The sequence below is a fragment of the Paramormyrops kingsleyae genome, chromosome 12 (assembly GCF_048594095.1).
Source record: "Paramormyrops kingsleyae isolate MSU_618 chromosome 12, PKINGS_0.4, whole genome shotgun sequence".
Classification (NCBI taxonomy): domain Eukaryota; kingdom Metazoa; phylum Chordata; class Actinopteri; order Osteoglossiformes; family Mormyridae; genus Paramormyrops; species Paramormyrops kingsleyae.
The window spans coordinates 23,560,218-23,583,747 of record NC_132808.1 but is presented as its reverse complement, the minus strand read 5'-3'; the positions used below and the strand labels follow the sequence as shown (position 1 = coordinate 23,583,747).

At 48.0% G+C, this 23,530-nt stretch overlaps 1 protein-coding gene across 8 annotated transcripts in view; it reads left to right on the top strand.

The window, feature by feature from the left end:
• The window catches only part of lingo2 (leucine rich repeat and Ig domain containing 2), a 285,847-nt gene that overhangs the window by 106,800 nt on the left and 155,517 nt on the right, over window positions 1-23,530 (top strand). For 4 of the 8 annotated variants that reach the window (XM_072697742.1, XM_023822228.2, XM_023822231.2 and 1 more), the window contains exon 2: window positions 810-882. The exons of 1 other annotated variant lie outside the window; for it this stretch is intronic. Coding sequence is in view for 3 of the 7 variants with exons in the window: in XM_023822226.2 (XP_023677994.2) it covers window positions 810-882; window positions 6,319-6,465 (220 nt within the window). In the remaining 4 variants the exon portion in view is untranslated. Of the gene's footprint in view, window positions 1-809; window positions 883-6,318; window positions 6,466-23,530 lie in introns of all 8 variants that reach the window. 3 more of the 8 variants (XM_023822226.2, XM_023822227.2, XM_023822233.2) reach the window with 1 other exon arrangement.

Sequence of the window (23,530 nt, the reverse complement as noted above, 5' to 3'; positions counted from 1 at the left end):
GCGACATTCACGAGGACGCCCTTCCCTCTGCGAATTCCCGGGCCGTCCGAGTGTCCGATGCCGACTGTGGGTTTCAGGGTGGCTTGTCGGGCCTGTCGCTCCTCGTTCTGCACAGAACCAGTGAGTCGGGTAATTCAGCGACACTGGCCTAGATAATATCGAGTAAGGCACCTGCAAACAGATTCCGCACGTGACTTTGGGTTTGAAGCTAATCGACGGAAACAAGCTGCGCTCCGTCTGTCAGGGAGAGGATGGTCATCCTTTCTGATGTCAGCTTCATCACAGTCGCCGGGACCCCAGACATGAGCTGAGATTTTAAATTTGGGGCCTTTAATCTCCAGAATTCATATGCTTGGTGTATAACGGGTGATTAAAACCTTGGACTAGGCCTGGTTGAAGGTGATGGCTAAATGAAAGCACTGAATAGAATAACTAGGCTGGCGATTTGATGACCTTCATGCTGAGATAGCTAATCCCCGTTTCAATCCGATCATACTGTATGAGAATGAGATTTGGATGCAAAAAAAGCACCAAGATTGCAAAAAGAAATTGGGAAAATGTTCCCGTACTTCTATGGTTCCTGCTCACTATACTTCATCATACTCACTATACTTCATCATACTCACTATACTTCATTTTCTGTCATAAAATACGACACCTGAAAGCCCTACATGGACAGTCTCTTGTTACAGGAATGATGAAACCACAAGGTTGCACCAAAGGATAAGGAGAGCTCTGGCCTTCTGGGATTTCGGGTTAGCTGTTAGTGACCTCCAACGCTAACACATCCCAACTTCCTTTTGTTTCAGGATTCATTTCGATCTCCGTCTTCTACGTTCGTCAGAACGGAGCCATGTTGCTTCTTGTCTGCCTTACGATACGGTGAGTTTCCCGTTTTGTCCCTGCTAGTCTGATTTTTCTCCCTGCTTTTAATCAAACTTCCTGATTGCTCCATGTTAGCCCTGATTAATTATAGGCTTTGAATCTACAAACACGAAGCTTTGCTTGTGCAAACGCAGCATGCCCATCTAATGCATTTTTACATCCCTACAGTCTTGTAGGGATGTTCGAAATCAGAGATTGGTTAAAGATTAGATACTGCAGGCTTGATTAATATCCAATTTAAAGCCTGAGTCTTCTTCATCCTTGGCTTGGCATTACAAAGGGCATTTTTCTGCTCTTAATGATGACTAGGCAATACTGCTATGTGCTGTGTATATCTTACTAGAGTATGTGCTATTGACATTAACTCGTTGTGGAAGGTGAGGCAACATTAAAACCAGATCAGATGAACTGAGTGGCCTGTGGTTTCAAGCTCGGTGTCCCAGTTTCGGTGTGTTCCCAACGCGTCGAAACAAAGCGGATGCACTCCATCTCCATCGATCGGTCCGAGGACAACGCTCCGTTAACTCAGCATTCCAGAAATGAGTCTGCATTATTGGATTCTTAGGAAGACCGTAACTCTTCCATCAGAGAGACGCCACCGCTTGGTGGGAATTTATTTATTTTTTTAACCAGCCTTTCATTGTTGCTCGTGGGAGTTCTACTCAGGGCAGAAGGAAAAATTATTGGTTCAGAGAGATAACCAATCAGATTGTAGAGGACATGGGTCCAAGCAAGTAGTGGAAGTGGGACCAAGCAATCAGTCTCGGTCCCGCCTCTTCTAATTGCTTGGACCGCCTTCCCCTAAAATCTGATTGGTTATCGTTTTTGTTCTGCCCTCAGAATTTTTTTTTCAGTTGGACTTTCTTCCATGCAGCTGGGTGCTCTTCCACATATTAGCCTTGCTGAATACCTTGCAGTTAGCTCTTGGATTGGCTTTGCCGCTGTGTGTGTTTGCCCAAAACCGTTGTGTATAAAGATGAGGCCACTTGTGGGCTTTGTAGAATTCGGAGGCTACACACATTAACATGCAGCCGTAGCCATTGGCTACGTCTAGCAGATGCTTTGGGGCCTACTGAAAAGTCTTTATCTCTTGGTAAAGTCAAAGGGTGATGTGATTCTTGCTCAGGGTCGGATGGAGAAGAGAAGCATGAGATGCAGAGAATGGGAGGAAGGATCAGGGACTAAAGCTGAGGGAAAGAGTAAAGATCAGTTTAACCAATGTGCGTACAGCTATATCTTGGAGTGGACGCTGGATGTGGTGATATATAGTGTTTGGGAATATGGGAGGGGGGTGGTGGTAGGGGAGATATTGTAGAAGCAATTCCAAATAGAGTAACTATCAGGATCTCAAAAAGCCTATATTGTATGTAGCCAGTTAGCATACGATAGGGGGTCAGATTACAGGCACTGTGGAAATTTCTGAGACACAGTGTGAAATGGAGCCCTGGATGTATCTTGGTGTGTTTACTGACAATATCCCCCCCCCCGACACAGCGAACAAGCAAAACCGATAAAACTCCGGGTGATGCTGTGAGACCCCCACGAAGCTTAATTTCCGTGATCAATGCGCGGGACTGTAATGCATTTTGCGGTACGCAAATCTGTAAGAAACATTCCTCAGATCCATAAAACAGATCTATTTTTAATCATGAATGCGCCACTTCCGTAAAATAGAAGGTCCTTCACATTCTCACGGTTTCTAATAAAGTAAGATATCTGATGGGAGGAAATGGCTGTGTGTAACTTGATAGTAGAAAGGGCATGATTCCTGCTATAGGTCACCCTGTAGTACATAAATATTAGAGGAGATGAATTCTTGTGTACTCCTACCCTCTTATATTTTGAGTGCAGCCTTTAGTTTTGAGTCCACTTTTTCTGTAATCATGCTGCATGTTCATACACTGGAAACCTTCTACAATAACAGAATAATTCCCCAAAATCTCCCAGACTAACAGGCAGACTCCCTCTTCCTTATCGGCAGTCACAACCTGCCAGTTTGTTTTGTTTCTTTCTTTTTTGTTATTTTTTTATTCCACGCCTGAACGAGAGCTGGCGGATGTGGCCGTGCTTCGCGGCGGGCTTCCACGGTGCTGCTGTTAGAAGCGGGACCGCGGCTCTGGAGGCTAAACCCCCCCCCCCCCACACACCCATGGTGAAACTCCCCCCCCCCCCCGAAGCGGCAGCCCCAACCCCCCAACCCCTCCGCACACCGCAGCGTGCTGGTCCCTCTACAGCTTAACCGCTGCTTCCAGAACATTCCACTAGATAAGCGGCGAGCCAGTGTCTGCGAGCGGGAAATAAGGACTTTTGCATCAGAAAGTGAGAGAGCGAGAGAAAGAGAGAGAGAAAGAGAGAGTGAGAGGATAAGTTTCATGTGTTGAAATTCCTGCATATGTAAATACCGCTTTGGCCCCACGGAACTCAAGGGAAACAAGGGAGGGGCGTGTTGACTTCATGGCCGTGTCCGGGGAACCTTGACCATCAGCCAGACCCCACTGCAGCTTTCACTGAGGGGTGGAGGGGGCCGCCACTGACTGACCGACATTAGCATACCATTAGCATAGCCTTAGCATACAGATGGACGTCCATGTTTTTTTTTTTAATTGACTTAGAACACGGCCCAGAAATGCACGACACCCATGCCGCTAATGATGCGAGCAGATCGTTATTGATCTCATTGGGTATTCCCAGGTAGATGTGTTCTAGTAACAATGATGTATCTTTCGTGTAGGACAGAATTTCGCCTCGAGTGAAGAGCAGCGGTTCAGAGTCTAGAACAGTCCAATACATCTGAAGAATTAGGGCTGAAGACTTTAATATTAAATTGCAAATCAGCTTATCCGTATTCATCGAGCGACACAGGTGCATCGGCGCGTGCAGACGATTTATGATGAAGTAGCCCACCGATTGTGACGGAACGCTTTTGTCAGACTGCCAGTTTCCTTTCCGTAGGCAGAATATAATTCCATTTGTATTCGTATTAGGGTGACATCAGCAGGTTAACCTTATAATTTGTCTTGATGCCATCCGGTCGATACCTGAAAGGGAGACCGTTCTTTTTAATGGCAGTGCTGTGCTATTGGACACTTGTAGTCACCCTTTTCTCAAGCATGGTGGGAGACATTTCAAATACCGGTGGAGAGCAGTTTGGCAAAGGCGACGCAAACGTCTTTTCAGGCCGGAGGCCAAAGCGGAAGCCGTAGCATGACAGTCTGTTAGTGATCTTTAAAGCTGAAGTGCGTCTTGTCCAGCTTCTTCATTTCAGGATCCAGTAATGAGCGCATTTATATCACACCTGCATTGTTTGATATACTGTATATTTCCTGTATAACCGCTTATTTATAGCATGCTAGCGGCTAATATTCTGGGAGTAACTAATAGAAGCTTTTGGCAAAGAGCTGCTTCATACTTCCAGAGTGGGTGCTTTTTTAATTTTAGAAGCCGCACAGAAACTTAAGCAAAGAGGAGAATCCCATTACTGAGGACTGTGGTGAATTTCAGTGTCTGGTGGTAATGGAGGTATGATTTTGGTGATTTTTTTTCCCATCATGCAACTCTTGGAGCTGGGTGGGAGATGCACCAGGGAATGCGTGGAGACGGGGACAAGCCCATAGCTGGCCAGAGATATGCCTGCACCGTGCTGGACAAATGGGGTCTCCGCTCACCCCGTGTAGCATGAAGGATAATAGAAGTGACAGCTTACAAACAGAGGTAATAACACAGGCTGGGGCAGTGCCATAAAGCACCAGAGGGTCTCCGGGGTCCCCAGCGATGTGGAACGCGATAGCATGGAAGGCGATTGCAGAGGTGGAGGTCTGCGATGGCCATGCTTATCAATGAGGTGGTAAATTAACCTTGCATCTGAGAGCCTGTGCTTGGAATTGCTCTCTTAATGCGTAGGGGTCTCTTTCATCATTTCATTGGGTGCGTCTTGTCTGTGTGATAAATGTACTGTGCGTGTATGGGTGTGTCATACAGGATTTGCTGGGGGGGGCGGGGTGGGGGGGCTGAAGTCCCCTTATTCTGTGGGTGATATTAAATGGGTCATCATAGGTGCCAGCATCCATTGGGGAGAGGGATTCCCATTCCAGCATGGCGAAATTGATTCCCTGTTCAACTGTAACATGGTTCAGGAATACAGTACGCTGGAGCTGTACAGGATTGTTCATGCAAAGGAAAATGAGATGCGATCCACTCATCTGCCGGTGCTCTGGAATGAAGTGCCCTCAAATAAGCCTTCAGTGTTTGCTCTCAGTGTTTGGATCTCTTCCCAAGACCCGGCACCCATCTCCTCTGTTTGCTTTGTGTTGATTTTTTTTTTAAACAGCCGTCTTTAGGTTTTGTTCCCCTCTGTAGGTATAGAGTTCTAAGCCTCCTTCACTACAGGTTGTGCTGAACTGAAAAAAAAGGCCATACAGAAAAAAGGTCTATTTAACAATTGTAACATGCTGAAGTTAAACACGATAGTCAATCCGGTTGAGCCTCTGACATTTTGCAAATGGGAAATTTCTCTTCTGGAGAGTGTCCGCGCTCAATTAACTGGTATCATTACATACAATATCAGAGTGAGACAAAAATAACCGTGAAAATGTTTTATTTCCCTCCCTGCTAAAGTTCATGCCTGACACAATCATTTTGTAGAACAGCAAACCGTCTTGACGCATTCCTAATCCTGTGAGCAAAACCTCATTAATCTCCCCCAGTCAATACTCTTGTTGTACGTTTGTGGCCCTTCAGATAAACCTGTTTACTGCTTCCCAAAACCCCTAAAACACAAGAACTGCGTCACTTCGTTTTCCCTGCAATATAACCCACAAGCATTACGACACCAAATCAGCGTTACATAATGCTTTGGAGGTGAACCAACAGACGGCGCTGTGTCTCGATCATGTGAAAACCATTTTGCCTCCTTTCCCCTGAGATAACAGGGTTGGGGGGCGGGGAGGGGGGGCGACTTTTCAAAGTAATCCCTCCTGCCTTTTTCACAACAGTCACCGGCCATGCGGCCATCTTTGCAGGTGTCTGATTCCCGTCGGACCCCGCTGGTGATCTTCACTGCGCTTGTAATTGAACCCTAAGTCCTGTGCGCGTCTTCTGCTGCTGCTGATGAGGTACTGTAGCACTCGCACTCCAGCAGTTTGCGGGGTACGAAAAATCTGTTGATCCAACACTTTTCTCCACACATCTCTCATCTCTCTTGTGGGGCCCCCTGGTGACAAACATCAGGTTCTCAAACCTTTTTGTCTCCGCTGGGTTCTTATTACTCTCCTGCACATGTAGTCTCAGTGCTTCTCCCATTGGCTGAGCCCTCGTACTGAAGTCCTTCTCCTGCTGAAGCCCCCCTGCAGACTAACACGAACCCGTCGGTAACCTGGATTGCTACAATGGACCCAGATCTGGAGAGTCTGAGGCTGTCCTTCATTTTGCCTGCAGAAAACGCAGAGGAGCGCTGAATCTCACCCCGATCCCGCTCAGCGTCTCGGCAGGAGCACAGCCTGTACAGTCCTTGTAGATTTAGCAGCCCTGCTGAGTCACATGACCCTGCCGGGGATGATCAGCGCCCACCTCGGAGGGCAGGCTGTAAGTACCGGCCAGGGGCATGGCCGCCGTGGGGGAGTGAGTCAGAGGTCAGTGTTTGGATTACAGCGCCCCCTACTGTCTCCTCGAGGAAGAACATCAGTTATGTTTTGTTTCTATGGCACTTTTCCTCACCATCTGGTGGAAACATGCAGCCTGGGGGCTAGAAACACAGAGCTGGGATGAAGACTCACCGACTGTCGGGAAGGGGGGTGGTCCACCCGTCTGTGTCCCCCCCCTCCCTGCACATAATCAGATGCACTTATAACATCTGACGGTTACAGGGGTGGAGATTACACTCTCTCCTCTGAATGCATCCATTTGGGGGCAGGGCTTGGGCGGTCCCCGCATGATTGGCATAGCCAGGGCGAGTGTAATGAGTGGGGGTTATTGAACAGGGTGGATTCTAGGACATCATTCATACAGAGGGGCCAACCGTATCATTAGCCAATGATATGTTTGGAATCAGTGAGTGACAGGGGAGGGGGCACTCCGATGGCCAATCAGCTTTCAGCTGGGGACAGTGCCCCTGTGGCTCCGCCCTTCTGCATGTCCCTGTTTTTTTTATTCCTCCCATGTCCGTACATGGAGATGGGATTTTCTGAGAGATCTCCCAGGAAAATCATATCCTGGGATGGATACTGACACGGGGAGCGTATTCCGCGCCTTTCTGACCCACGCTTGGACCCAGTCCTTTGCGGAACAAGCGGCCTCGTCTGGAAACACAGCTTAGGGTCTCTCCCCCCCACCCAAACCCCTCCTAGTGCAGCGGCGTCTATTGTGGCAGTCTGGCTAGTAAAAGCTTACGTCCTTTCCGGAAGGCCGTGTTTCTAGCCAAAAAGTACGGCCCTCCATTTTTCCCGGGGCGACGGCTCCGGCTCCGGTGCGGCCGGGATGAGATTTGGACAGCTCACTTTGAGTTTTAATCTGGCCGGGAATAAACAAGCTTTCTGTCGGAGGGAATTCGCTCGCGTCCCGCACTGTATCCCTCAGGAAAACCCGCCTACCGGCAGCAGGGGGATTGGAGGGAAAGATGAGGCCTTTCGTTAGTGTCACGGCGGATAAGCGCCGGTCCGCAGTGCCGCGCTGCCCTCGCCGGAATGTGGCCCGGGGAGTGTAACGCAATTCGACATGGCACAGGTGACGCCGGTGGATTTCCGTTAAGCCGGGTCGGACCATGCCGGCGGGACGCGGAGTCTCTGCGTTCCTTGCGTTTGTTTTGAGCTCGCCGAGGCCGGCGGCTTTTCACAGAGCAGTGGGCTGCATGCGAGCGGCATTAAGCGTAAGAAGCGGGGCCTCCTGATTAAGCTCGTCCGCCTGTGCTTACCTGAGGCGTAAGAGTCAGCCCAGTCCTCCTCTGTGTGTCGCTGGGCCTGTGTGAAATGAATGAGACGGCGACAAATTTTATTTTATGCCCATTCTCACATCAATCATTTTAAACAAACAAGCAAATAAAACCCATTAGCTGATATTTTTATTGTTGGGCTCCTGACCTGTCTCCCCACACAAAACCACAGGCCAGGTCCTGCCTTGATTATGGAACCATCTGGTCTCCGGTAATGAAACGCAGATCTCTGTGGCCTCAGCATCAACCAAGCAGCTCGGCCAGCACCGAGTGGATTTCCTCTGTACTGTAACCATGATATGTCGTGTGCTTATCTGTGTGAAGCACCATGGAGAAGCAGGCCAACCCGTTGTAAAGCTTAGGACACACACACACAGACACACACACATACATGTCGGGTAAACATATCTTTATGGGGACCACTCATTCATTTCTATGGGAAAAATGCTAATGCTAACTATGACAACTTTAACCCCTACCCAGCCATAACCATAAGTAACCAAACAAAATACGAGGTTTTGCATTTTTATTTTTTTCATTGCAGTCATGGATTTTTATAAAATAGTTTTCCCATATGGGCACCAGGAAACTGGCCTATGATACCATATAAGGACATAACCCCTTATCCGCAACCCGTGGCATAAGCATGTATGATACCATATATGGACATAACCCCTCGACCAATCAGAATAAGGGATACGCCCCCTCCCGCTTATGGCGTCATAAACCCATTTAAGCTCCACCCACAAAATAGGCCATGCCCAAGGTATTAACTAATATTTTTCTGGTCTGCATAAGGTAAAAAAAAAATGGGTATTCATGACGTGGTGGGGACATTGTGTCCCCATAAGGTAAGGTATACCCACTCACACATTACACACATACATAAACTGTACATACACACAGACACAGACACACATACACATAGATATATATGCATACATATATTTCTGTGTGTGTTTGTGTCTGTGTGTGTACAGTTCATGTATGTCTGTAATGGCCTGACCATAGTACTATGTAGGGAAGATCCCCTGTATATACATATGAGTACATGTATGTATGCATCTAGACGTGTGCATGTACTGTATATATACTAGGGTGGGGTGAAAAAATCAAAATTTCCAATAGCAATTTCCAATAGTGCGGGAAAGTTGTCACTGGACCTCGTTATTAAACGTGCAAAATATCTTTGAAATAGGTTAATATTTTCAGGTTCCGCAATACGATCGAAGTTTTCACCTGTCACATCAATGCGCAGATCCACGCTACGTATCATCCATATCATAATGCGATGTAAAATTGTTCCTCAGTGCCACCAAAATGAAAAGTATTAAGCATGACAGTCAAAATGGTTAGATACTGTACACTATATTACCAAAAATATTGGGACACCTGAATTCAATGATTTGAGGTGTCCCAATATTTTTGGTGAGACCCAGATGGATAAAGCGGTATAGATAATGGATAGTGTATATTGCCAGTATGTCAGTGTAAGCATGCTCCTGAGTGCCACATTTCCCACTTACTCATTGTCACTGACCGATTGTTATGTTCTTGTATTAAATTTGAACAATTTTACATTGCGTTATGATATGGATGATACGTGGCGTGGATCTGCGCATTGACGTGACAGGTGAAAACTTCGATCGCGTTGCGGAACCTGAAAATATTAACCTATTTCAAAGATATTTTGCACGTTTAATAACGAGGTCCAGTGACAACTTTTCCATACTATTGGAAATTTTGATTTTTTTCACCCTACCCTAATATACACACATGCATAATATTAGAATTTTATTCCCAGTCTTTACCCCAGGTGGCTGACACGCCTGACGCAGCCGTGGAATAAATCCCAGCCAATTTTCCGACCCCACTAGGCAGGAATAAGCCAATTTATTCCGCCACCGGGGGCTCCCCGTCACAATCGGTGAATAAGCCAGCGCGCGATCCCCGCTCATGATCCGGGCCGTAGGAGTCGTCCCCGGGTCCTCGATCCACCCGTTCTGTGTCGCGGCGTCCCCGACGACAGGGCTGGGGACAATCCGGAGCTCAGGGGGGGCCTTAAAATGCCTCGGCGCCGAGGGTGATAATAAACCTAACGGCCCGTGGAAAATCGCTGCGAATTAATGTGGAAATTTCAGCGGCATGCCGGGCCTTATCCGGGGAATAGGAAGAGGTGGCTACGGAATGTGCCGGAATGCCGCTGATACACTAGCCCTGGAGGGCGTTCCGGGGGCAGTACAGTGGCTGTGTGGGTGGCCCTCTGACCTCACACCTCCACAGCTGTGCCTTAATTTCCTGCCCCCGGCTGCATGTGTGGGGTTGCTAAGTCCTTCCAGTGTGTCAATGGGGGTGTCTTTCCAGTACAGTACCTTGCGGTTTAGGTTGCATATGGGCAGTCAGAGGTGGTGTGTATCATCACCGAAACCATGCGTTTTCTGGGGTGCTGGGGGCCCCCTGTTGGCCACAAACGGTCATTACACTGAATATTACAGTAAATAAACACAAGCCTTAGTTAGGAGATTGCCTGGCACAGCCCGAAACAGCCTGGTCTGCTCACCAACTAGCTTCAATATCCTGACTCGACTTGCTATGAAGAATCTAACCCTGTGGATGGTTGTGGCATCTTGCCTGGCGCGTATCCCAGGCTGGTGCCCGGCAATGGATGAGCGTTTTTGGGAAACAAATGGAATGTGCTTGTTAAAATAATGCCTTTAAACCTCCGGAAAAGGCCAGCAATCCCGATGATGCTAGTGGCACTTCCTCAGCTAAGGAAAGTTTGTAGGCCTCAGGGTCAAGAACATTTATGGTTTTTACTTCCGTATTACACAAGGCGTTTGAATAGTTTGGGCTTTCTGGGGGCTGCAGTTAACTCATATTTAGCGTTTTTTTTTATTATTTTCCCATTTGAACTGCTAACGAAACAGAGAAAACATTTTTTGCTAATAGAATTCCATATATTAACACAACATTATGGTTCATTAATGTGGCCACACAACAGCCTCACACAGCAGATTGTGACTAAAGTAAAAATCAAACAACTACTCTCTTATTTTTTCATAAAGACTCTGCATTTATGTATTTATTTTTAACATGCTAAACAGTTCTTTTAAAATCTGACGGGTCGATATCGGCCTGTGTAGTCGGGTCCTCCAGCAAGCGTCACCTCTGTTGAAAATCCTCTCTTTGTTGTTCGAACTGAGAGACTTAATATTCTCCGTTCCTCGCCATTTACAAAATACATGCAAATTTTCCCAGCAGGGTCAGCACAAATCCCAGCTAATTGCTTTACTCAGAGTGCGAGTGAGGTACGAAATTTCTAGATAAATCACACCAGCTGAAAGTTTTTTTTTTCTTTTTTATGTAAGTGTGTTTTGGAAGTCATCTTCTGCTGTGAGGAGAGGCCGTGACCTTGGTCATGTGATCAGAGCGAGGGGAAGCTCATTGGAATCACATGGTGTTGTTCTCGGCTGCCCATTGGTCATCCTCTCTGGCAGCAGAAGGCACGGTGAAATGTAAGATGAAATACGGGCACGAGATCACCTGACTAAGGGTCACTGATGCTCTAATCTTGGTTTTCCACTATAGACAAATTTTTTTAATGAATTTAAGCAATACAACTGTGTTAAAAACAACAATGAAGAAGAATAGATGCATATCTATCTATCTAAAAAACTGTGTTTTAATGTTTAAAGGCAACTGGCTGGATTGTATTGTGTCACTCTTATACACGTATTTCTCTTAATCCCTCCAGCAGATGGGGGGGGCCTGTGGCAGCATCTCTCCTCTTTGGTAGCATCGTCTCAAAAAGGGGCACGATTTATATATTATATATAGCTATATATTATAATATTCAATGCTAACTGTATTAAATTAAAAAAAAGTGGAGGGGGGGGGGCAGGTAAAGTTTATTCCTCCACCTTAATCTGCAGCCCTGTCTCTAAACGGATGCAGTGTGTCCAGTGGCGATGGTGGGGAGTGTAACAGGGTTCTGTCTGTAGGGCAAACTGGACCCCAGCATTTCGTTCTGCTGCTGAGAGGTTCTAAACCCTCCTCAGGCTCTCTGTAATCGGGTCCCGGGTATCCCGGTTCCAGTCCACGAGGGCAGCCGTGCTCGGATCGCAGCGTGACAGCTTGCCGAGTCCGAGCGGAACCATGCCGCAGTGATAACGCAGTGAGAGTTTGGTACCTGGGTACATGGCCATCTGATCACTTTACATGCTTCTGTTAGTCTTTGGCTTGGCTAAAGGCAGCTGCGCTATTTACCACCAGGGCGGCGCAGGGTCACGGATGCCCTACGGGGCCCAAGACTTTAGGGACTCCAAAATCTAAGTTTGGGTGGGAGCCGAACGTGATGTTTTGCCAGGGGGCCCAGAATTTCCAGCTATGCACTCTGAGGTTTGAGGGCCCCCTGTTGGCCACAATCAATCACTACACTGGGGGCCCGAGAAACAATAAACTGAAGACCCAAACACTTTGCCAGCAATTATGATCTTTTCTTTTTTATTTTTAAATACATTTTTTGTCTTTAATATTGTCAGGGTGGGATTCTAGGATTTTTAAAGTGGGGGGCATAAGAGAGACCATGATTCATTCAATGGGGCTAACATAATCATTGGCCAATGAAATGGCTTGAGTCAATGAGTGACAGGGGAGGGATCACTCCGTGGGCCAATCAGCTTTCAGCTGGGACCAGTGCCCTTGTGGGCCCGCCCCTGTATATAACAGTGCATGTTGTTTATTTCCTATTTCTGGGATATGAAGAGACCAGGCTCGGTTTGGGAGCCAGCGACTCACAAAGGTAAACGCAAAAAAATCAAGCGGCTCAGCTGGTGGAAAAAAAAAGACAAAAAAAACATTGAATTAAACTGAAGACAGATGCTTTAGGGAGAGAGAAATGGACCTAAACGAGCCAGGGCCACTTACAGGTTCTGGAGGTGTCCTCAGCTTTGTGGTCTGGGCAGGGGAGCTGAGCCAAAACAGAACAAACCAATATATATATATAAACTGCAGTGAGGCGGGGACACGACGAGCCAATCGATTCGAGAGGATCGATGAATGTCCCTCCCAGGACGGCTGGTGGCCCCGCCCCCAAGCCCTCCTGCCCCAGTGCTGTTGCCTTATTCAATAGATCGACCATGAATTAAACGGAATTTAATGTTCAGCTTGGGTGTGGCGTTTCTGCTGCCTCTGTGTATTTAAAAGCGATACAGTCACTTCTGATACACAGGTGGCATTTAGGACTAAAGACCACATGTCCTCTTGGGAATTTTTAACAGTCTGCCTCTTCCCGGCAGCACAGCCAAGATGTTTCCCGGTAGAATCGAAAAATTAACTGTAATTAATGTGGTTGTACATCTATTGATTTCACATGATCATATTTATGGTGTGTTCCTTTATAATGGCAGTTTTATGTTATTGACATTTGACCATGAGATATTGCTTATGCTTCATTGCTTATGAGATAACTAGAAGCTTGCGGATGGTTTACAGTTAAGTACAGTGAGGATCATGAAGCTGGATAACTGTGGTTGGATCAAAGGGTGTTTAAAGCCATTTCTCCCTACAAATAAAAAAATAGTCAGTGTTTTCATTTGAATTTTTCCCGTGGTACAGTGACTCAGTGTGTAAGAGCACTGCCTCACATTCCCGTGATGCAGTGACTCAGTTGGTAACAGCATTGCCTCACATCTTCTCCATGGTCGTGGTACAACTTCCAGCTCTCTGTGTGTGGAACATTGGAATCTCCTACCCATCCTGGGTGTTCCTGTGTCCTGTGAAGGACTGACATCCCATCCTGGGTGTTCCTGTGCCCTGTGAAGGACTGGCGTCCCATCCTGGGTGTTCCTGTGCCCTGTGAATGACTGGCGTCCCATCCTGGGTGTTCCTGTGCCCTGTGAAGGACTGACGTCCCATCCTGGGTGTCCCTGTGCCCTGTGAAGGACTGGTATCCCATCCTGGGTGTTCCTGTGCCCTGTGAAGGACTGGTATCCCATCCTGGGTGCTCCTGTGCCCTGTGAATGACTGGCATCCCATCCTGGGAGTTCCTGTGCCCTGTGAAAGACCGGTATCCCATCCTGGGTGTTCCTGTGCCCTGTGAAGGACTGACATCCCATCCTGGGTGTTCCTGTGCCCTGTGAAGGACTGACGTCCCATCCTGGGTGTTCCTGTGCCCTGTGAAGGACTGGCATCCCATCCTGGGTGTTCCTGTGCCCTGTGAAAGACCGGTATCCCATCCTGGGTGTTCCTGTGCCCTGTGAAGGACTGACGTCCCATCCTGGGTGTTCCTGTGCCCTGTGAAAGACCGGTATCCCATCCTGGGTGTTCCTGTGCCCTGTGAAAGACCGGTATCCCATCCTGGGTGTTCCTGTGCCCTGTGAAAGACCGGTATCCCATCCTGGGTGTTCCTGTGCCCGGTGAAAGACCGGTATCCCATCCTGGGTGTTCCTGTGCCCTGTGAAAGACCGGTATCCCATCCTGGGTGTTCCTGTGCCCTGTGAAGGACTGACATCCCATCCTGGGTGTTCCTGTGCCCTGTGAAGGACTGACGTCCCATCCTGGGTGTTCCTGTGCCCTGTGAAGGACTGGCATCCCATCCTGGGTGTTCCTGTGCCCTGTGAAAGACCGGTATCCCATCCTGGGTGTTCCTGTGCCCTGTGAAGGACTGACGTCCCATCCTGGGTGTTCCTGTGCCCTGTGAAAGACCGGTATCCCATCCTGGGTGTTCCTGTGCCCTGTAAAAGACCGGTATCCCATCCTGGGTGTTCCTGTGCCCTGTGAATGACTGGCATCCCATCCTGGGAGTTCCTGTGCCCTGTGAAAGACCGGTATCCCATCCTGGGTGTTCCTGTGCCCTGTGAAGGACTGACATCCCATCCTGGGTGTTCCTGTGCCCTGTAAAGGACTGGTATCCCATCCTGGGTGTTCCTGTGCCCTGTGAAGGACTGGTATCCCATCCTGGGTGTTCCTGTGCCCTGTGAAGGACTGGCATCCCATCCTGGGTGTTCCTGTGCCCTGTGAAGGACTGACATCCCATCCTGGGTGTTCTTGTACCCTATTTGTCTTGGGGTGTTGCTCAATAAAAAGAACGCAAAGATGGTACTTGTGGTCTTGGCAGAAGCAGTCTTGATATCTTGCCTACCAAGAACGAACTTGGTGCGCAATCAGTCATGGGATTGGTCTCATGTGGTGAAGGTGCACCTGATATATCCTTGAAATTTGGGGCAGGGTGGGAACATCATCCCGGGGTTATTACCATCCTCTGTACCTCTGTTCTTACTTAGTATTGGAACTAGTCTTTGGCAATGGAAGATGATGCAAATCGGGGACACGAGAACACAAGTATGGTTAAGTGTGCATATTGAGAGACACCCCCAGAAAAGCCTCCAGGCTCCCCAGACCCTAAACAGAGGAAGCTGCCATGGAAGATGGATGGATTGATGAAAAGTACTATTAGAGATATTAACAGCATTATGTGAACTGAAAGCATAGCAAGTCACTGGAGGAATAACTGAGATATGTGACGAGCAGAAGTCCAGAGAAGTGGCTGAACTATAATTACAGTAATTAGGTTAAAGGAGCTCTGGGATATTGTGTTAGAAAAGTGTGAGTCCCCCAAGTCCCTGCAGCAGTCTGGGATTTTCAAAAATGGATTTCCGTGAAGAAACATCTGATTCTGAAGAAGTTGTGGGTATCAGGTATTATCTCTGTGCTGTAGTGGTGCTGTTTTCATCAGGGTGGAACACAAGCAAAACCTCAGATAAGGCTCTTGTTTCCCCTTCATCTTGGAGGTAATTCCTCTTGGCCTCAGATGCATGCTAAATATTCGTAAATGCAAAATTGTTAACATGCGATCCATTCAGCGAAAGCTTTGCTGGTTATTTGAATGCAAAATTAGGTTACGATATTACAAGGCAGATGAAGATTTGAGATCTGAACAGGCAAAGAAGTCATTTTTCTGCCTCTGAAACACAACGATGGGGAAAAAAAAAAGAAAAGACAAGAAGGTTATAGACATGCTAACATTAATCTTATAGTGCTTCTATATTTCTTGTCTGCTAAAACAAACAGCCAGCCCCAGAGCAGCAGGGAAAAGATGTTTCCGTCCGCCCATGAAAACAAACACGGCAAGAAAATTGTCTCTTGTCTGAAGTCATTTTCGTCGTGGCTGAGATGCCGGCTGATTGGACCGTGACTCAGGATGGGTGCTAGGTAAACCCCCATTTCCATATCTGCCTGCAGGAGATCTCATTAATAATGAAAGAGAGTGACCTTGCTTCATGCTCCGAACCTCTTGCTCGTGATCTGATTCCCTGGCTGATGAGGCCCGGCCTTATAATGAGGAATGTGATAAGCCCTCTCGAAGCGCTCCTTTCGGCCTATCTCATCGCAAGGCCCCGTGAGCCTCGAGTGTCCTCAGCTGCTCTGTAAGACTACTGCAGAGCCCATCTGTGTAATTCAGGTGGAACACGGACTTGAGGACCCGCAGGCAGTGATACTCCGCAATTTCCTCCAGATATCCCTTTAGTACATATTGTTTCAGTACTGCCCTTCACAGTATTTTTTTCAGTACTGCCAGCCTGAGTATTGTTTCAGTACTGTCGGTCAGAGTATTGTTTTGTACTGCCCGTCCAAATATTATTTCAGTTCTGTCAATCTGATTTATTGTTTCACCACTGCCCATCAGTTGTACTCTCTATTAGAGTATTGTTGCAATACCGCCCATTAGAGTATTGTTTCAGCACTGTTAGTCTGAGTATTGTTTAATTTTGAAATGATGCTTTGTTTGCCTTTTGCACTACTGCAGGTACTTTGAAGTGCTTCTTTTTCATTTCCTGTCTTGCTCTCCTTTGACATATATACTTACAGCTTGGGAGGTCTGCCCACAGGTTCAGCCATTCATCTGGAGCATTTTGGGGGTGGATAAGGGCCTTGCTTGAGGGTCTAATGGTGACTGTTTTGCTGGGGATGGGATTCAAACCAGCGATCTTCTGATTCCTAACCTGCTGAGCCACACACCTACTAGTCAGAGTGCTGTTTCAGTAATGGCAAAGTAATGTTAAGTGATGTTCACAATGCATAGCTTTCTTGGCACAAAAGCCCCGTTTTACCTTGGAAAATGTTTGTGTGGGCTGTTTTGCTTTGCTCTGCATCATTACCTGCCCTGTCATTCCAAACAGTCTGTCTGTTTCTCACAACGCAGAGCCCCCCCAGTGTGGCTGCAGGGGTGTGCCTCACGGAGTGGCACGTGTGCGCCGACCAATGAATGTTACTAAAGAAGCTTCTGGGAGCCTTAATATCATAGGTCAGACATCAGCAGAGAGAAGTCATGCATAAGTTTCTTTGGGCACACCATCGAGGGAGGGGGGCGTGGCATTATCTTCATGGAACCTTCTGACAACATAATCAATCACAGAGCTTGTAGCGGCTTCTCGGCCCGATAAAGTCGACGGGTGAGATCGCTAATGTCAGCCGTTGTACAGCCTAACAGACGGATTATTGAAAAAACATTTCATCACCTGACTCGTCACCTAATCCGCGAGGTGAAACGCATTTTATATCAATTTATTTGTCTGATTTAGCCCAGAATGAGTAGTTTAACCTTTTGGTCCCTGAATTTTTATAGGACATCAGCTTCAGTTACTGCGTTTTGAGGAGCCGATGGACGGTGGCTTGCCTGTCATTTCTAATCTATGAGTCTTTTATCCTGGATCCATTTTGCTACCTCAGCTGTACTTACTTTCTGTCTCTCATCAAAGTGTATCCGTCTGCTACGTGCTCTTCATGCGGGGGGGAGGCGCGGAGCCAGTGGCGTGCGGCCATTTTGATTGGCTGTGCGGCGTTGCATGCGATGGGGCCTTGCCGCTGAGTCAGGCCGGATAGCCTGGTGCTAGTGAGGATGTCACCCTTCAGTGTTTCTGGGATGTGGATTCAACATGTGTCTGATTTTCAGAACACAGGAATAGCTGGATACAAGAAGTATAAGGAGTCAACTATATTACACGCCACTTCGCTATCATTTGTCATATTTATGCCACAGCAATATCTGAAAATCCAGTTTGCGCGTTATCCCTGTGTTTGTAGGTTCTGTCGCTTTTCTTCTGAAATGCAAACGGACATGTCTGAATTACCCATACTGTATGTGTGCGTGTATGTGTACCATCCAGGGCATCCCCTGGGCCCTGTACTGTTGGGGGTAGGTTCCAGACCCCCCTGCATCGCTGGATAAGCAGTTCTGGAAGATGGATAGACGGATGGATGGACGGACGGACGGACGGACAGATGGATAATTAAAAAACAAAACTAGGACTCCGATAACTGAAATTTATTCTACAATATGTAGGCATTTTGGTCATGAGTAGGCGTGAGACTTGCAGATTCCGTTTGTATTTTTTTTTCTCATGCAGCCATATTACCTTTGATTGTGTAACAACGGTAATGAGATTTAATGCTCTTTACATTGTAAATTCTCCAGAAGCTTATTCCAACATCCAGGCTTAAGCCAAGCCCCTTTGTGGTTATGGGGTTGTATTCATGCCCGGGGGGGCAGTGGTTGGCGGGTGGTTGGGGGGTGTGCTTTAAGTCTTAGGTTTGTTCAGCACGTCCTCGGGGGAGGGGGGAGAACGATGTTTGAAGACGGGTGGCTAGAAAGTCTCTCAACAAATCGCTTCTCATCTATCGCTTTGATGCCCAGAAACTTCTTTTTTTATTATTATTTAAGCTGCAGTAGCGGTCATGCAGCTGAACACGAAATGAGAGCCGGTTATGCACGCCGCCATTTTCCCCGTCACAATAATATACGTGGCTTTATGATTTCCTTTGGTAAGGCACCTTTTTCTCCTTGCAGATCTTTGTCCAGTACCAGTTTAACTCCAGTACCAGTTTAACACACTTGGCTGGAAGGCGTTTGGCCTCCAGATTATGCCAAAGACTTAAGATTTCAGCTTTGCAGTCTTTCCCTCTCATGGAGAGAGAGTGGTATGTCATCTCCCCAGGGAGAACTCTGCTAGCGGCTCTCCATCACTGCCGATAACGCTGATGCTGTCCCCTGCTGACTTGGCTATCCACGACTCCCGGTGATTCGCTCCCGCTCCTGTCGACGTGAACGGCCGTAAAGAGACGCACTGGTATTTTGACAGGGACTTGTTTGGTTAACCAAACTGACCTTTCTAAAAAAACCGACTGCCGCATCTGCCTGATCGCTATACCGGTGAGCTGGTATTACCCTGCAAGCTTCAAGTGGACAAAACAAACAAACAAACATGCGAAAACAAACAGAAGTCTTCTTCCACTTCTTCTTCCTCTACTGAGCATTATGGTTCCAGGTTCTTCAAGGGCGGCCTGATCCTGGTTCTGATCCCAAGAATGTCCTCCTTCTAAGAGTTCCTCCTGAATTTGTGGTCCCGCATCCCTAAGGGACCTCAGATTTAACTCCAGAGAAGCGTATGAAATGCGTCCATCTCACATATCCCAGAATACCATGGGGCCATTATATGTCTCTCTTTTGTCTCATAGCTTCTCTTGCTACTTGAGAACCAGAAAACAATCCAATTCCACTGTAATTGTGTTTTTTTACCACTTCAGAAGCACTTCCACAGGCTTCAGAGAGACAGATCACCTTGAGGGCCACGTCAGAATTTGGGTTTAGAAATCACCCAACTCACACACACCATTGTGATTTCTCTGTGGATGTTAATTTTGTTGATTATTCTCAAAAATATATTTAAATCGCCTGTCAACTGTCACGGCAAAACACGTGTGCTGCCCCCCCCCTTCCCGCTGCCCCCCAGTGCCGGTGTAAGGGTGGAATACTGCAGCTGAAGAGCTTGTAAAGGCCGTCATCATTTGACTCCGCTGGGGGGTGGTTTTCTTGAGAGAAGGAGACATTGGAGATTGATGGCACAACAGCAGCTGTGAAATGAGGGGCTTTTAAAGTCCCGCAGAGTGTCACCTGAGCACTGGGGAAGAGTGCTGCATTTTTTTTCGGGGGGGTCGGGGCTTCCCCCAACTTAAAAGTACTCCAGATACTCAGTGCCTTCACCTCCGCTGAATGCTCCCAAATTTACGCTGGTGCCCGTTTGGTTTCCTGCTGCAGTTCCTTTTTCCCACCCAGCCAGCATCCCAAAACGCACCTCTCCTCTCCCTCATTACTGCACCCTGTTCAAAATACACACCTCGAAGGTGTGGCAGTGCCCCCGCTGGGCAGACCCACGCCTGCGCAGTGACTCGGGGGCGTGGCCTTGCTCCAGGAAACGCAGGTGCCTCCCTGGGTCTCCTATTGGGGCTTATTTATAACTCAAACCTTGCAGGGATGGCCCCCTTCGCACAGGGGTGAGGTGGAAAGCGGGATGAGAGTCTTTTATTCCACAGTCAGCTTCCCACAGATGGTGTGTATGTTTTGTGGCATCTATCATGTCATTAATTAGTGGATTAATTAATGGATCGGGCTCATTAGCAGGCACAGAGTCAATGATTCTAGTCTATGCTTGAATTGATCTATCTATCTATCTATCATCTATCTATCTATCTATCTATCTATCTAAAGTAAAATAAATGTAAAATAAAATAAAAATAAACATTAAATGTGTGTGTGGGGGGGTGGGTGGTGAAGATTATTCACCACAATAATAAAAAAAATATTTTAAAAAGTTTTTATTAAGTTTCAGTAGGAAAAATTATGACTGCAAGTCCTTTAGTGCTCTTTATTGCAGCTATTTTTGGTAATAAGAATGAAAGTAGAGGTGCTTAGTGCTCCTGCCTCACACCTCTGGGACCCGGGTTCCATGTGTGTGCAGGTTGCATGTTCTCCCCGTGTCGTCATGGGGTTCCATGTGTGTGCAGGTTGCATGTTCTCCCCGTGTCGTCATGGGGTTCCATGTGTGTGCAGGTTGCATGTTCTCCCCGTGTCGTCATGGGGTTCCATGTGTGTGCAGTTTGCATGTTCTCTCTGTGTCGTCATGGGGTTCCATGTGTGTGCAGGTTGCATGTTCTCCCCGTGTCGTCATGGGGTTTCTCTGGGTGCTCTGGTTTCCCCCCACAGTCCAAAAACATGCTGAGGTTATTTGGAGTTGGTGTGAATGGGTGTGTGAGTGTGCCCTGTGATGGGTCGGTGCCCCATCCTGGGTTGTTACCTGCCCTGTGATGGGTCGGTGCCCCATCCTGGGTTGTTACCTGCCCTGTGATGGGTCGGTGCCCCATCCTGGGTTGTTACCTGCCCTGTGATGGGTCGGTGCCCCATCCTGGCTTGTTACCTGCCCTGTGATGGGTCGGTGCCCCATCCTGGCTTGTTACCTGCCCTGTGATGGGTCGGTGCCCCATCCTGGCTTGTTACCTGCCCTGTGATGGGTCGGTGCCCCATCCTGGCTTGTTACCTGCCCTGTGATGGGTCGGTGCCCCATCCTGGCTTGTTACCTGCCCTGTGATGGGTCGGTGCCCCATCCTGGCTTGTTACCTGCCCTATGATGGGTCGGTGCCCCATCCTGGCTTGTTACCTGCCCTGTGCCCTGAGACTCCACACTGCGACCCTGAATGGGTTAATTGGTTACAAAAAATGGATGGATGAAGGTTGAAGCCATTAAAGGTGCTGGCTGGCCTTGCTATGCCATAGAGCTCCTGTAGGTGGCGTAGTGCCTTTCTGTCTCCCTCATGCTGGTTGCTGCCAGACCTTTCCGTCCCCTTTCTAGCCTCTGATGTGTCTCTCGCCGATCCAGGTACGAGAGGCCAACTTCTGACTCAATTATTGTTACTTTTTTCGCCTCCTCCGCTGCCCACTGGCGAGTGATTCATGAGATGGCAGAGTTGCATTTGGGTTTTATGTATATTTTATTAAGGGATTAGCGCGTGTTCAGGTCTCCGGGGTGCGACAGAAAGTAATGGCCAAGGTTTTGAACCATGGGATGCGAGGGGTAATATATGGCGACGGGAAAGGGGGAAATCGGTGACGAGCCTTTAGAGGAGGCTGTCACGTCGCGAGGGAGCGGCTTCCGCGAGGCGGCGAGGCCGTGTCCGCTGGGGCGTGCTGATAACATACAGCGTCTTGGCTGCTCCTGAGCCATTATCTCTCGCCTTAGGTAGCTATTGGCTTGAAGTGCGCTAGTAATTTAATAAAATCGTAAGTACTCACGGGGATTATGTTATAGGCCAATATTTATGACAGTTTTTATAATATGTTATATTTTTAAATACAATATACTTCTCCTCTGTGTGCTCAGATGGGCTGACTTTGGGATAGAGTCCAGACTTTCTGTGACTCTAATAAGAGGTTATGAAGATGGATGGATGGATTGATATTCCCCTATTTATATACCCTTGTTTAATAATAATAATAATAATAATATGAAGATGATGATGATGAAGTCTGAGCTTTTGTTGTTTTTTTGGTAAATAGATAATTTGCCAGCAATGACCCTTGTGACAGTAAATTAGCATTGCGCAGTTAGCTTGTCTAGTTCCAATAAATACTGAGATAATTGAAATCGATACAAGACGTAAAACCACCTGAGAGGGAGCGGAAATCGATGCGTCTCCTTCCTTTATTTTTGTAAGTGATGCACGGCCCGTCTGCGCCAAGCTCCCTCATTGGCCGGCACGCCGGACCTGGCGACCGCTAGCGGCCCTCGTTAAGCCCGTGAGTGTGCGAAACACCACGACACGCGCGTGGGCGCCGGTCGAGATGCCTTCAGGTGTTCCGGACCTGAACTGCTGGCTTCCAGTTGCTCGGCGCTCTGCAGTGTGCTTCGGTTACCCCAGGGACAGGAAGTGGAGAAGAATGATTGATTTCTGCATGCGCTGAGAAAGAAGGGGGGGGGGGGGAATGAAAGCGAGAGAGAGAGAGAGAAATGTAAAGCTCTTGAAAGCCAGGATAAGTCTGAGTAGAGAAAGGTCAGTCTTCAGCCTTGAAGGGAAATCAATGCACACACAGAGAGCATGCGCTACGTGGGCTATGCTAAGTTAGCGGCCCGCTAGCAGGCTCTCCGGCAGTAAAGTGCACAGTGAAAACAGAGTAAAAGTTTATTTAGAGAAAAAACACTGACAGCACGGAGTGAAGGGTTTTGGCATGCACTGTGCTGTTACCTGATGGATTCTACACCAGGGGGGCCGGTGTGAATTTTCAATACGCGTGAAATGGATTGTGAAATGGCATTGTCCTCTGAAAGGCCACACCATTAGACAGTCATTTAATAGCAAGACTGCTGCTAACGTGGGGCAAGTCTGGAAGAGCAAGAATGAAGGGGCACACGTGTTATAGTGAGTGTGACGTGAGCATCTCTCGGGAGATCGGGATAGAAACAGGAGGGCGGCCAGTAGAGGGCAGCACTCTGTGATTTGTTGCTGATGGGGTCTCGGAAAACAGAGGCTATCAACCCTGCGTCCTGGCCTGTCCCTTGGCACCGCTCTCGGCTCAGTTACTCAGGTCCCCTGCGGTGAGCCATCGACTCTGCTGTGCTCTGCAGGCGTCCACACTGATCGCTCACTGCCAGCCCACCCCCCCCCCCCCGCCCCCCTGCCCCCAGAGCTTTACCATCCTCAGCCAGTGGTTTCCCTGGGCCTGTGCCACACGGAGCAGGGATCCACGCCTGGGCAGAACTGCGGTGGTGTCACATTTCTTGAGACGAATGTTTGTTGTCTTGCGGGGAGACTGGCACACATTGATTAAGGATGCGGCTGTCTTCCTGAACATTGCTGATAGATCAGCTGTGACCATGGGGGGGTGGGGGGGGCGCT